This window comes from Capra hircus, chromosome 3 (genome assembly GCF_001704415.2).
Source record: "Capra hircus breed San Clemente chromosome 3, ASM170441v1, whole genome shotgun sequence".
Lineage (NCBI taxonomy): Eukaryota > Metazoa > Chordata > Mammalia > Artiodactyla > Bovidae > Capra > Capra hircus.
In genome coordinates, this window is record NC_030810.1 from 13,804,922 (window position 1) to 13,820,445 (window position 15,524).

Sequence of the window (15,524 nt, forward strand, 5' to 3'; positions counted from 1 at the left end):
TGTCCTTGGCCAACTTTTATTGGACATAAGAAATATCAATTTAATTTATATTTTGCATTTGTTGTTTAAATCTGCTTATTTGCTTTATTATATCATTTACTGATTCCTAACAAGTCACGTGAGAAATCACATTTAGAATGTAGTGTTATGAAAAGAAAAAAATTTATGTTCTGTCTCTTCTGACAAACTGATTCCTTTCAGATGACAAGATCTATTGAACATGTACTGTGTTTTCACTTTTGCCTTGGCAGCTAGAAGACTGAGAACAACAATATCAAATTCAGTCACAGCCATGTTTAATTTACAGGATAATTGTGATCTCCTTTTTCTTTGGCCCTAGTGCTCTATTCCCTAGTGGCTCAGACGGTAAAGCATCTGTCTACAATGCGGGAGACCTGGGTTTGATCCTTGGGTTGGGAAGATGCCCTGGAGAAGGAAACGGCAACCCAGTCCAGTACTCTTGTCCTAGAAAATCCTATGGACTAAGGAGCTTGGTGCAGGCTACTGTCCACGGGGTCGCAGACTGAGCAACTTCACTTCAGTGCTCTATTTCTAGGAGTTTTGTATGTTTGTTGCTCTCGTGTTTTTTGTGTTGTTTTTGTCTGTTGTAAACCTTTATGTCCTTATGGAGAAGAAATAGGATAAAATAAGCTAAGCATTTAGTATGTTCAGTCATTTTAGAATTATTTCTGCTATTTGCCAAAGATAAATGCAAAGAAAAAAACCTATGTTTGGATCTTAAAAAAGTCTGGAGAAACTGGGAAGGACAAAGAAATGCAACAGAAAGACGCAAACAATGGAACTTGAGGTAGTATTGCCCATTTTCTCTGATTCAAATACTGGGCCACATTGATCTGGCATAAGGTCTAGTACAAGAGAATATCTGAAATTTGTACTGTTTAGGAAAATCCCAGATATATGGTTAGGCAGACAGATCCCAGCAGGTATGACCATTACATATATATAAACACACACACACACACACATATATACGTAGTTATAGATTTAGCCTTCTTTCTTTTTTTTTTATTTAGTCTTTTTTCGATCACAGATCACTTTGACCATCTCTTCAAAGCACTGAAACTGCTTACCAGTAATAGACTTTCAAATACAGTTTCTGAAAACAGAACGCTCCAGTTTTCTATTTATCTTTCCAGAATATCAAAAGTACTTTATAGCTGGCACCGCTTCAAAGAATTCAGATAGACCTGAGGAAGCACCTGGGCTGCCAGGTCAAACAAGGGGCCTGGCAAATCAGCTGTCAGCTCAAGTTCTAAACACTCTGACACTATTCTTGGATAATTCAAACCAGGGGCGCGTTTTGTGGTTTTTAACTATTTTGAGTAACATACCCTTTTTGGGGCTCTTCCCTGGTGGCTCAGATGGTAAAGTGTCTGCCTACAATGTGGGAGACCTGGGTTCCATCCCTGGGTTGGGAAGACCTCCTGGAGAAGGAAATGGCAACCTACTCCAGTACTCTTGCCTGGAAAATCCTATGGACAGAGGAACCTGGTAGGCTACCGTCCATGGGGTCACAAAGAGTCGGACACGAGTGAGTGACTTCACTCACTCACTCACCCTTTTGATGAGCTGATAAAGATACGGGTCATAGATACATATACATACACACACACGCAATTCTGCATACAATTTTATGGGGTTGATGGACTTCCATAAAGTCCACCCTCAGATTCTAGGTTTCGTTTAAGTGAAGGCTTTCCTGGACTGGGGGTGGGAGGACAATGTCCTTGTAGAACTTTTAGTATAACCGTCTCTCTTATCACTGGGACTGGAGCGGCTTGGTTATAGGGTAACCGGACCGGAAGACACAGACCCCCATAGCCTCTGGACAGGCCCCTCCAGGCTCTCCCTTCCCCCAATTCCCATTCGCGCAGGTGCGAAAACCTAAGGGGCCACCCAGGCGCTTCGGCTCTGGAAGGTGGGGGTTGGATGGGACCCTGGGAGCGATAGAGGCGGAGGTGGGGGCCTTCCCGAGGTTGCTTGGTGACCAAACTCTCCGCCCAGATCGTTCCATTTCCTCAGCAGGGGGCGCCGCGGGCCCGAACGTTGCTGACGGACCTCCCAGAGCGGTCCTCTTCCGGCTTCCCCCCCTCCGCTGGGTGGTGGCGCGGGCCCGTGACGTCACAGGAGGCGGGGCCAGCGCTGCTGCCGGGTGCTGGAGGCGCCATTGGCGCCGGCTTGGCTTGAGAGCTCCGCTGAGGAGCGGGAGGTTGGGCCTCGGTTACAACCGCGTCGGCTCCTGGTCCCTGGTCTTTCAGCAGCATGGCGTGCGGGGCGACATTGAAGCGGCCCATGGAGTTCGAGGCGGCGCTGCTGAGCCCTGGCTCTCCGAAGCGGCGGCGCTGCGCCCCTCTGTCCGGCCCCACTCCGGGCCTCAGGCCCCCGGACGCCGAACCGCCGCCGCTGCTTCAGACGCAGACCCCACCGCCGACTCTGCAGCAGCCCGCCCCGCCCGGCAGCGAGCGGCGCCTTCCAACTCCGGGTAACCAACGCTGCGGGCTTGGCAGGAAGCCAGGCCCAGGCATTTTTTTTTTTGCGGGGGGGTGAGGGTTGGAGTGGGGGTGGGAGAAGATCATGAACGCTAGGCTAGTTCACTTGCGGACCCCTTCTTTGCCCTGAAAAAAGGGAACAGGGGTGCCGCTGGGCCTTGTCGCTTCCGGGGATGGAAGACATCCGGGAGGGGTAGTAGGGCCACAGAGTCGGTTTTCGGTTTTCCTGGAGCTGGGGAGCCTAGAGAGGTGGGCAGCGGGAGCAAGATGGAAATAGCCCCGGCCGCTCGGGGCCCTCCCAGACCTTGGAGCCTCTCCTTTCTCCGCTGCCCTCCCCTGTACTGAGCCGCCCTGCAGATCCAGTGGGCCATGGAAAATTGGATTCTACTCACGAACCTGGCCTTGAGGGTGTGGGGGTTGGGGGCGGGTTACTGGGAAGGGGCCTGAGAACGTGCTGTGCAGCACTGTGCTGGGACTTGTAGGGAGACCTGATTTCCAGAAGTCTTTAGGGATCTCGGGCCGCCCTCGGAAGTCGTGGAATCCGATTTCAACCTGTTTCTAAGAGACTGGCCATGTTCTTTTATTGTATGGCTATTGTCTTGCACCATATATGGCTTGAAATCGGTAGATCGTTAGCTAGAATTTGAGAATCCTTCAACATACAGAAGCTCCGGAAGCAGAAATTCAATTATCCGTAACAGAGATTCTCCTTTAATAAGGCATTCCACACAGGCCAGGGAAAGACGAGAACTGGTGTGACAATAAAGTTAAAAAAAGAAAAAAACTCAGCTAACCACAGCACAAGAATAGAGGGAAAGGTGCATCAGAATGGATATTTAGCAGTTTTAAAGGGCTCCTGGAAATTGGGGGGGGGGGGTGGCTCACAACTGGACTTTGGCAACTCATTTCTTTGTGTGTTTTTCTATTCCTCAAGCGTTAGCAAAACGTTGAGGTTGCCTTAAAATCTCTTTTCTTACCCCTTTCAGTTACCAGTGTCTTTAGCCATTATTTCCTCCCCACTCTGCATAATGCATATCCACAATGCAGATTTGAGGCCCTCATCCTCTCACACCAAGATTCCAGCGGTAGCTAGTCAGGCTCTCCTAGGCACTGTGTCCTTACTCATGTTCACCTCACCTCTTCTCTTATCTTGGTATTCAAAGGATTTATCTGCTATAGCCATTTCTTGCCTAGGCAGTCTTTTATACATTTTTCCCCCATAACTATGCCTTTGCTTTTTTTCTCCAAGCCCCACTTGGCTGTACCTTATCCTTGACTTCCATCATGATGTTTTCACCTGTTTGCTAATAAATACAATTATTTCTTCAAGTCTTCCATCCTTACCTGACTAACCCTGCCCTATAAGGAACTCTATTCTGTTTTAGTTGTCTGATCACTTAATGTTGCAAAGCCTTGTGTACTGAATGAAATAATGTTTGCAAAAGCAGGGGACATAGATACCCTCTTGAAGAGAGATATTTTTCTTTCACTGCTAAAGATACCCAAGGTTAGTCACAGAATCTTTTCTGGATCGCTCTTCTCCTGCAAAATAGAATTAATACTTGCCTCACCTATCTTGATGGATTTTATGCAAATTTTTTATTTCTTCCAGTACTACCATCTAGATTAATTCTGTGTAGTTTACAATATAGCAAATGCTTAGTAAGTAATTGCTGAATGTGTTTGGAAACCTAAATATGGTAGAGTGCTATACTGGGGTTGTTGGGGTATTTTTTAATCATAAAATTTTTGCATGGATTTCTTAGTCATTTTATGTGAAAGTATTTTATTTAAAATATTCATCTCTAAAGATTGATCAGTTATGTTTCTTAATGCTTATTAGATTATGATTCTGGCATGAAAGAACCAATATGATTTGTTGCTTTGGCTTAAGTGGAAGATGCCTTATGGATTAAAAAAACTGTTCTTACTGAACTTAAAAAGGGGGGGGGTAATGTATTGTAGCACTTTCTATGGAAGGAGCCTATAAAATTAAGCCTTTTGTATTGTTTAAAGAAACTAGGTGGATACCAGGCATGGAAGGAGTTGCTGACCTCCAGGAGATGTTTGTAAGCGTGGATTGAGGTTAGATGTAAAACAGTTAATTAATAATTGATCATGACTTGAGGGTTGGAGAATAACTTCCAGAAAGAGATAACATTTTAGCTGGGTCTTGAGTAATGTTAGGGGGAGAGACATCCTCAGATCAAGCAAATGAAAAGTGCTAGAGCAAAGGCCAGAAAACCCACAGATTAAAGAAAGAATAGTTTAAGGCAACAGGGTTGTAGTGGGAGATGGAACTGGAAAAGTAATTTGAGGCCAAGTCTTGGAAGGCAAGGGATACCATATTCAAGAGTTTGAATTTGGTCGGTAGCAACCAGAAGCCATTGTAGAATTTTGAAGATGGACTTAGTTTAGTATAACCTGGAAGCACAATCTCAAATAATAATGGAAGGCAGGAATTTAAATTATTATCCACTGTTAATTTTCTTTAAAATGTCTTTTCCTGTTTTGTGTGGCCTTCTTGGGAAAAAAATCACAGCTACTTCTTTTTATCCCGAGCACACTGTGTTTGGACTCTTGGACTTGCCGGTCCTCTGCCAGCCTTAATGTTGTGTCTTTCCGTTTGTTCACTTTGTTGTACAGGAGGCGGTTAGAAGTTTATCAAAGACCTTCTGTTCCCATGCGCATTGTCTTCATACTTGTCCTTTCTTGTTTCAAGTCTTGGCAGTTCCTTACATCCTTGTATTGATTCTGGCAAGTATGTGCTTGGAGAGTAATACATTTTGAAGATGAAGCAGAGACTATAAATTCAGGGATCTAAAATATGAACTTCATAGCACTGTGAAAGGAAAGGTTTGCTAATCCTACATTGTTCCGTGTTCAGGCCGAGAATTCTGGAGTTGAGCTATGTGTGGAGCTACACTGAGCTCCTGTCGGACTGTATCATCACTTCCTATGGCATTCTTAATGTCTTTGGTGTAGATGCTCACAACTTTTTGGGTAGACATTTAACATTCATTTTGAAGTACTAGGCTACTAATCCTGAATGATTTCCCAGGGTCATCGTCACATAGGTAGGAAGGAAGCAAGGCATTATTAGCAATTACCCCTGTTTTAAAAAAATATATAGTTATAGCAAGTACAAGAATAATATAAGTAGAGGAGTGACAGCTTCCTGGTTTTCGTTTTTTATGAGGAAGCTCTGTTATGTGGAAAGTGAATACATGTTTTAATCCCCCCCAAAAATAAAAAAAAATAAAAAACACACACACCAGAAAACTTGAAAACCACATCCTTTCAGATTCTGGTCTCTGGGAGAGGCCTTCAGGGTGGTTAGTGATTTGTGTGTTTTGGACTCCCTTTAATAGCATTAGCAAATTGATTTATTACCTTGACACAGAATAGTAATCTGAATCCTAGCAATACTGCCTCTTATAGGATCAGAAAATTTATTGCTAAGCTCTGACCACCCATTCCGAGCAATAATGTCAGGTCTTCTCTTGGTCAATGTCCAAGCTGTGAACCTAAAGATTTCTACTGTCCCCTTCCCCAAAGATCTTAAATTCCAAACAGTATAAGAGTTTCATTGTTAGAAGCCCTTGGGTAGTAAGAGACTCTCAGTTCCCTGGTTTGTGAAATTGTGCAACTCAACAGAGATCAAAAATAGCTCTTTATTAGGTGAAGGATGGCTTTGTTTGTTTATTTGTTGCTGTAAGTTGTCCTAGTTAATCCTACAGCAAACGGCAGATCTGGTCATCATTGTCACAGGAAAAGAAGCAAGGGAACTATTAATATCTGGGTGGTTTATGCCAAAATAGCTGCTACCCTATGTAATTATTGAAACAGTGGCAATAAGAGGAAGCACTTTGGGGGTTATAGGATGAGTGCTGTATCTGGTATAAACATTTTTCTTGTTAATATAACATGGAAAGAGGGACAGGAAGCGGGAAGAAGTAACAATAAAGTGTATGCTCAAGTGTGTTTCTTTTTTATTAGAGCAAATTTTTCAGAACATAAAACAAGAATATAGTCGTTATCAGAGGTGGAGACATTTAGAAGTTGTTCTTAATCAGAGTGAAGCTTGTACTTCGGAAAGTCAACCTCACTCCTCAACACTCACAGCACCTAATTCTCCAGGTAAGCATGTTTTAGTGTGCATAATCCATTTAAGACTTTGTAGTTGGTAATTAAAATGGTTTCCTAAGCCAGAATTTATTTCATCTAAGTAATAAAATTGGTAAAGTATATACATTATATTACTACTTATAAATACGTTTAAAACCATAGTCATGAAATTACAAAAGACCTTACTTAGATTGGTTTGATTGACCTTCCTTCCACCCAGTTCAAGAGTACCCTTTGTAACTGCAGCATTTAGTACCATAGCCGGTGGCCACATGTAGCTGTTTAAATTACTTAACATTTAATAAAATTTTAGTTTCTCAACTGCTGTAGCCATATTTCAAACAGTTAACAGCCACCTGTGACTGTTGTATTAGACAGCACTATAGAACATTTCCGTTATTGGAGAAAGTGTGTGACAGCATTGCTCTGTAACATCAACAGGTGGTCAGAGAAGATGTGCTCAAAAATAGCATCTCAGGGTTGGAGGGAACCTTCATGGTGATAGTTCAGCCATGAGTCCCTGCAAGTAGTCAACAGGCCAGGGCTCAAACATGACCACTGGTAGTGAACTCTGCCTACTTTAACAGTAGAGGAGTTTATTTCCTCACAGAATATTCTCCTTTTAACAGTTCGTAGAGTTAAAAATTGCCTTGATTAAAATTAGTCTCCTTATAGAACACAGATTAATGTTAGCCAGGAGGTCGGGGGAGTGGGGAATGGGGACAAATTGCTTAATGGGTAAGTGGTGTTACTTGGTGGAAACATTTTGAAATTACATAGAGGTGGTAGTTGTACATTATAACTTTACTAAATGCTACTGAATTGTTCAGTTTTAAAATGGTTCGTTTTATGTGAATTTCACATCAAATAATTTTTATTTGAATTGTCTTCTTCTAACCCAGAGGTCTTGGTTCTCAGACAACACCCTTTCCAATTAATTGTTCTTGTACATACTTGAGTGATAGATCTTTCAGTGATTGTAACTAGCACGTCTTCTTAATATTCTCTTGGGATTTTAGTAATATAATTTTGACAGAATATTATGAGTAGAGAAACAATTATAAGTGATTTAACTGGTCTATAGACTAAGAGGGCTCAAGAAACAGATTTCAGGCTGAGCTTTGAGGAAAATTCAGAACTGGGACAGAGCTGCTGCTTTTATCATGATCAGGAAACCAATTTCCATCTGGCATCCCAGTGGAAATTTTGCTTTCCAGCTGCAATCTTATGAACATTTCATTTTCCTCAACCTAGTTTTAAAAGGGATCAAAGATGAGATGTGTAGTGCCTAAATTGTCTCTTTCCTTCATATGTCAGTGACTTAACAGTTTTTTATATCAGGCAGGTCAGCTATTTCTTATCAGAATCACCTGTGCAACTTAAACAGTCCCCAAGCCCTTTTACCCCAGAATTACATCAATATGTATCTTTTTTGTTGTTTATTCTACAGAGAATTATGATGTACCACCATGATTAAACATTGGTGTAGATGATCTCCAAGGATCAGGGTAGCTCTTACGTGTGCTGTGCTGTGCTTAGTTGCTCAGGCATGTACAACTCATTGCAACCCCATGGACTGTGGGGGTACTCCGGGCAGGAATACTGGAGTTGTTTGCCATGCCCTCCTTGGGGAGTCTTCCCAACCCAGGGATCGAACCCAGGTTTCCCACATTGCAGGCAGATTCTTCACCACCTGAGCCACCAGGGAAGCCCAAGAATACTGGAGTGGGTAACCTATCCCTTCTCCAGGGGATCTTCCCAACCCAGGAATCAAACTGGGGTCTCCTGCATTGTGGGCGGATTCTTTACCAGCTGAGTTACCAGGGAAGCCCAGCTCTTACACTGTGAATCTGTTTTCTCTAATGCAGTCTTTCTATCAGCTTTAACCTTTTTGTTCTTTACCAGTTGAGCATTCTATATGGGCTCAGATTATTAATGGCATCAGAACCATTTTTCTGTGTGCAGACACGCTAGCACACTTGAACACACGTTCTTCCTACTAAATTTACCTTGTAGAACGAATGTCAGAAACAGAATTTTGTGAAACTATTTCATGTATTGTAAAGTAGTGGAAATTACTATTTTTTAAAACAATTTTTATATTCTAGGACTCTGCTTAGTTACCAGTTCAGAACCCTACAGTAGCTGGAATGTGTTATGTAAACTAGATTTGTCTTTTGGCCAGGTTCCTCCTGGATGAAAAAGGACCAGCCCACCTTTACCCTCCGACAAGTTGGAATAATATGTGAGCGTCTCTTAAAAGACTATGAAGATAAAATTCGGGAGGAATATGAGCAAATCCTCAATACTAAACTAGCAGGTAGGCTGACGCAGTGGCTATGACCATTGTTAATAGGATTCAGTAAGGATTAATCCCACTTAAGTAAATAGTAATTTAGAAAAAGCATAAAACTTAATACCAGAGAGTTCAATGAATTTTAAGTATTAAGTTACTCTCCTTGATTACTCTCTTTTGGATTCTAAGCATTTTATATATTATACATTGTATGGAAGGACTTTCATTTACATTTTTGAAACAAAATAAGCCAAGCTTTTCTTTCAAGAATTTTCCATATGAATAAAAGCATTGAGAAGGTTATTTGGACTAGCTGATGAGTAGACAGGTGGGTAGGGATCATGCTAACCTCCCAACAGGTGGTTGGGAAGAATATAGTCGACATATTCAGACTTCTGGTGGGAGTCTCTTTGTGGATGTGGGAAGTCAGGCGTCCTGTGATTTAGAGGTACTTTAATGTCTGGAAAGCACCGCTCAGGCTAGAACAGAGTGATTAGTGATGGCAACAAGTAAAGCCTTTTGTAAAAGGAAGGAATCTAAATCAAGAATAGAAAGTAGTACCTATTTAGTGAGAGAGGATGATGTGATCAGAGAGGTTTTTAGACAACAACTTCTTCCTGTAACAGTATTGTTTTCTCGCCTGGTGGCCCACATTACAGAATGTCAGTAGGTCAGCTTTAAATTGAGAACTGTTGACTTAACAGAGTTAAATGAATTTCTTTATAGCAGAACCTCTTTGATCCTTCAATACACTAATGGTGTGTATCGTAAGAAGAAGCTGTAGTATGCCATTCCCCTCTTCCGCCCCCACTCCAAAATTGTTTGGACTTCTTTGGTCATGGATGTCAGACTGCCTTCTGTCTTTCTACTGAGTTTCCCTTCAGAAGGTAGCTTCTGTGGAACTGTCTGTAGTTAGGTACTGTGGAATTTTCTCTTAGCTTTCTAGCCATTCCACCTCTATCACTCAGTGTGTATGTTGAAATTTATAGCAAAGATAAAGTGCAGAAAAGAGCTTCAAGCTTCATGTCCTATAGGAGATACACTAAGATTTGCTGATTTGTAGTAGTAAGCACAGCTGCCTGTCTTGGGGAGCCATCAGCAGGAGATGAAATTATGGCAGGGGTGAGATTATTAGGAAAATGTTAGAGATGATCAGTGACCAAACCTAGGAGCTAGGGATTTGGCTCTGGGATCTAAGAAAAAGGAATAGATCTCAGAGTGACCATTATAAGGAGGGCCTAAGAGTGGGTAATGTTAAATGGGAAGCTGTATGTGATTCCGACACTTGATTCTTGAAAAACTGTGGGAGGGTTTCTGGGGATAGTATATACTGTCTTTCCCCTCACAGAACAATATGAATCTTTTGTGAAATTCACACATGATCAGATTATGCGACGATATGGGACAAGGCCAACAAGCTGTAAGTATTGCCAAGTCTTTCATTGACTTTTTCAACTTCCAAGAGCAAGAGTTTGACACTGAGTACCTTGTCTCTTGGGAGCAAAAAGCCCCTAGGAAGTAAAATAATAGATGACATTTAAAGAATACTTGCATGTCTAGCACTGTGCTGAACCATTTAAATCCTCCCAAAGTTTATTTAATGCATAATTCCCCTGTGAGGGAGAAACTACTACTTGTCCCATTTTAAAGGTAAGAGTATTTAAAGAAGTTAAATAATTTGTCCAGGCTCATATTGCTAGTGGTTCAGCCAGGATTAAAACCCAGGTAGTCTCACTTCAGCCAATTTATTACCTGACTTTTCCCTCAGAAAAGCTGTTAATTTATGAAAATTGAGTCCTTAAGATAGCTTATCAAGTATATAGTCAGAATTTCTTAATTCTAAAGATCTTGTCACCACTGGTTGCTCAAAACATAAATTATAAACAGCTATATATGTAAACTGAATCTAAGTTCTTAAGAATTATCTTCTCTTAAATTCTTGCGAATTTAGGACCTCTTGAATGGTGATTCGTATCCTCCATACTGTTTATCACATTCACCATTAGTTAATATTTAAAATGCATGACCCTATATTTTTAATATTCTTAACTCTTTTGTTTTTTACTCCTAATTTATAGATGTGTCCTGAAGCTTTCTTGCATATCTGGGTACCAGGTTTGACCTCAAGAGATGGCTGCTGTACACTTTTTGCAACTGGTTTGATATCACATTTCAGCTCCAACTTTTCATCCTGAGAACACTTAAATGTTTCTGCAGGTCCATTTTATACAACTTGAAAGACCTTAAAACTTTCTGGTTGCCACAAGCATATCTTTCTTTTCTGCTCATCGAATAAACAGCTGTGCCCTACTGTGATAGATTTTTCAAACAAAAACACCTGGAGCAGCAGTTTAGCAAAAATATGCCCTCAGTGGCACTCAACAAATGGAGTTTCCCCAAGCACAGTTCTGTAAGAAGTGTGTGTGAGAGTGTGTATATGTGTGTATGTGTATTTTAAGTTATTATTTGTATTGTGCAAATTTTTTTGATCTTGGGGATTCTGGCTGTGAATTTGATGCACGACAATTATGGTTAAAAACATTTGCTTGGTCTACAGAAGATCATTAATGTTTTGTGACCATATAAGTTGTAACAGTGGATTGTTTTATGTGTAGGTATTATTGTTAAATACAGGGACTGTTTCCAGGCACAGAATATGAATCATAAGTTAGGATGGACATTAGATGTGATTATGATGATATAGCAAAGGTCTGTGGTCCTAGGTCTACAAATGTGTGGTGAGGAATAGAACAAACTGGAGACAGGCCATTTGACATCTGATTCTGCCTCGCCGTGTTAGAACATTACTTTGACTCCAAGCCTTAAAAACCCACATGGAGTCTGTGCTCACCTCATTCACACGGGAGCTCCCTGGACACTGAAACCTCTCAGAAGGAAAAAGTCTCCTCTGGAACAAGAGCATCAGGGTTTGATGGGGAGCACAACAAAGGTGGGCGCGGGCTGGGACAGGCCCCAGAGGCACTGCTGCTTGGGAGGAGCCACTTCACCTTTGTATCAGTTATTAAAAATAGAATTTGGATCCTTTGGTCAGGTTCCCCCAAATTCTTTTAAGAGATGTCCATGTTCAAGTGCTTAGGCTTTGTTTTGGCAACCCCTGCCCAAAGTTGCTTACAGACTGTTCTTCACCTCATTTCCAAGGCTGAGGAACAGAAAGTAGCCTCTGTTTTGAGGAGGTGGAAGTTAAGTATACATTTATTTTTTACTGTGACTTGTTCAGGACCACATTTTACAAAATGCCTTGTTTCCTTTATTATTGTTTCTGGAAAGGAAAGTTCTATTAAAATTGTTTTAGTTTGAATATAGACTAGTTTTTTTAATTAAGGCTTATTTTGGGGAAAAACAAAACAAAACTTGAGTTTAATTCAAACATATGCCAGTACCTTCCAAAGTAAGGTAATATTCAGAGACAGTTGTCCTGATCATATGGCTTAGAAAAATTTCTGGAATATTCACATTCGAAGATTCCTTATTAATGAATGTCTTTGACTTAAATCTAACCAAAACAACAACATTATTCTTTGTACATTTTCATTATATAGTGTTAATAAGCTTAGTTGCAAACAAATAAAATACTTAAGCTATTTGTTTACCTTGCCTTCTTAATACTGTGATATGTTTATTAATTCAAATAATTTATGTGAGGCTGCTATAACTATTGCTCCATTTCAACATTACATTTAAGATTTAAAGACTTTTTAAAGCCCAGAAGTGATCTTTTAATTATTAAAGAATTATTTTGACTTTATATTTGAAGGGCAGTGTGTTTCATCTCTTTGCCCAGGGTAGTCACTTCTTCCTGGAAGAGAAGAATAGCAGTCAGTGGCTGTAATGAGAGTGGCCTTACAGTGGGATAGTCCCAGCAAAACAAGGGATGGGCGAGTGTGGGGGCATCAGACATCCTGATGGAGGGGCCGGGACTGGGGCATGCCGCTTCACCGAAGCCTGGCTGATGCAGAGCCAGTGTGATGCACCAGCTCCCCGTCGCTGGTGTCCGTCCGTTCCTACTAAACGGCTCCTGGGTGGGAAGTAGAGTAGGCCTCTGTAAGGAAGAAGATAGGCACCCTCTCACTGCACCCAGTATTAGGCTGTTGTATCATCATGTGATTGCCCTTTGGGGCCATGGGGTATAAGACCACACCACCATGACTGGATTTGGGGATCTTCTCAAAAGGGACTAGACATGTTTGTTCAATGTTTTATGCAGAGAAAAGATGGATCCTAGATCAGGAAATGGGGACATGGAAGGTGATCAGACAAGTGAAAGGAATTTTTTCTCTAGAACTTGATTGCTAGGGCTTTGAACTTAGGGGCAGTTTCCGGGTAGGGAAGTGTCTTTGGCTCACGGAAATAGGTTAAGGCCAAGGGAAGAAGTCAAAGACCTGTAAGGATGGGCCAGGACCTGTGGTCTCAGAAGAGCTGTGTATAGTGAACTAGTTTAAAAAGTTTTAATTCCATTTATTATCTTTCAGTAAAGTCTTCCTCTTAAGGGGAAGGAAGGGAATAAGTGTCCAGGCATACCTAGGTCAGAGGAGTACAGGGGAGATTAAAGTTATGAGGCAGTGATAATTGTTAGGAGTTGCCAAGGAAGAATAATATCAGGAGACTTAAGAACTTGGGCCAGCCTTCCCCACATGGTGAGTCTTATCTGTCCAGCAGGGAGGATTGGTTGGTTCATGTAGTAGTTACAGGAATGGTCTTTGGATGTTTGTAGCCGTAGAGTTTAGTCTGCTCTGCCACTAATTTGCTATGTGAGCCTTGCCAAGCTACTGAACTTGCTGAGCCATGGTTTCCTTGTCTGTAAAAAGGGTTAATTGTATGTACATCATTGGGGTTTGTTTTCAAATGTAAGATTGCATTTTCCATGTAAAGTATTTAGCACAGTTTGGGACATAGAATATACACTTGAAAATGTTACAGCAGGTCTCTTTACAGTGGTCTTCATCAAATCTGAAGACCAAAACCCTTTCTTTCTGCATTGGTGATTCTCAACTTCCAGAATGAATAGCCCCTTGTTAACATCAAGTCTACATTCTCTTAGAATTTGTACTTTCTAAGTGTTTGACTGAAAAATAAAAAATGAATGACAACTGAATTCAGTGATGCCTTTCAGTGAATCTGTATTTTGTTACTCACTTAGCAGGGATCAGCAAACTGTGGCCTATTTTTTGTAACTGAAGTTACATTGGAACACTGCCACGCCTGTTTGCATCTGTGGCTGCTTTCACGTCGCACCTCCAGAGCCAGAGACTGTGGCCCACAGGGTGAAAATACTCTTTGGCCCTTTACAGAAAAGTGTGCGGGCTCCTGCACTGTAGCGTCAATAGACATATTAGAAAGTTTACAAAAAAGGCAAATTTGGTGCATCATGGATGGGAGAGTCACACCTCGGGTCAAGGTATGAAGAAAAATTCCTCTGCTTACCAAGGTGAACTGAGTGCTGTTAAGGAACAGTGACTTCTGTGCTGCCCTGGTGATTCTTCCCTTGAAAAGGCCTTGAGAGTGTGTGTAGTCTGTGGTTTCAGTTAACCTGAGCTTTGAATAAGGTTGACACCTCCAGCAAAAAAAGATGCAGGTTTACCTAGGAAAAAATCTCCAGGTCTCAGTGCCAAGCCACACTTTAAATCATTAGCTCTTCATTGTAGGGATGGTGTGACACTTTGTCTAAAATTTCAATATCTGTATTCAGAGACCTCATGTTTTTGCTGCTGTGGCTTATAGTGTTCTGTCTCTGTGCCTGGTTATCTGTGAACTGGACAGTATATTTGAAAAATTATTTGTAGGAATAAACAGGAAAAGGATGCCGCATCCACCCGTAGGAAGGCTATCTGGCTGCCTGTTTTTTAGGAATGTTACCAAACCTTAGTTGAGATTGAAGGCTGGAGGTTCCATGGATCATTCAGGTAACACACAGCCAGGTGTCAGGTCCATGTGAGAAGTGGTTTCCTTTTGTTTCCTTTCTTGAAAGTGTAATACTTTGGAATCCGTGCTTGAGGTGTCTGTAGTGGCGGATTTGCACTTTAGCTCAGCCTTAGGTTTTGACTTTTGTCTCCTTCAGTCCATGGCGTTCCTAAAAGTGTAATTTGGGCATCCAGGGGCTTTTTCCATGTTAGCAAATACCTTAAGAGACAGAGCAGCTCTGAGTTCTAGGCTGTCTGGGTTCTCTCTTACCTAGATCTTGGCTCAGTGATTCCTTGAAACTAGTTGGTGCTGTTAAGAAAATGATTTTTATATTTCAACTGTTTAGCTGCTCTTGGCAGTAGCCTGATCCACATTTTCTGAGGCATAGTACCCACTATGCCTTCAGGCTAACAGGACAAAAGTAGGGAAAGATGTTTATACTGGCTTTGAATGTTTTTCAGTCATTCAGCAAGCCTTGCATTACTGGTATCTTCTGAGTTAGTTATTTGTGGAAGAGATACATGATTTTTTGGGGGGTTGGGGCACACCCAGTGGCTTGCGGAATGTTAGTTCCCTGACTAGGGATTGAACCCAGGCCTGTGGCAGTGAAAGCACGAAGTCTTAATCCCTGGACCACCAGGGAATACCCTGTGAGTTTTAAAAGCCTGACA

At 41.6% G+C, this 15,524-nt stretch overlaps 1 protein-coding gene across 1 annotated transcript; it reads left to right on the forward strand.

Moving 5' to 3' along the window:
- AKIRIN1 (akirin 1) lies at positions 2,145 to 14,047 on the forward strand. The gene is made up of 5 exons (XM_018042069.1): positions 2,145 to 2,503; positions 6,510 to 6,650; positions 8,824 to 8,958; positions 10,283 to 10,354; positions 11,013 to 14,047. Exons 1-5 carry the CDS (start codon positions 2,284 to 2,286, stop codon positions 11,021 to 11,023), a joined length of 579 nt encoding a protein of 192 aa, XP_017897558.1. The 5' UTR covers positions 2,145 to 2,283; the 3' UTR covers positions 11,024 to 14,047.

Coding starts and splice junctions, on each gene's coding strand:
- AKIRIN1 (XM_018042069.1), top strand. CDS start 2,284: ATGGCGTGCGGGGCGACATTGAAGCGGCCCATGGAGTTCGAGGCGGCG. Junction 2,504..6,509: donor GCGGCGCCTTCCAACTCCGG/GTAACCAACGCT, acceptor CTTTTTTATTAG/AGCAAATTTTTCAGAACATA. Junction 8,959..10,282: donor CCTCAATACTAAACTAGCAG/GTAGGCTGACGC, acceptor TTCCCCTCACAG/AACAATATGAATCTTTTGTG.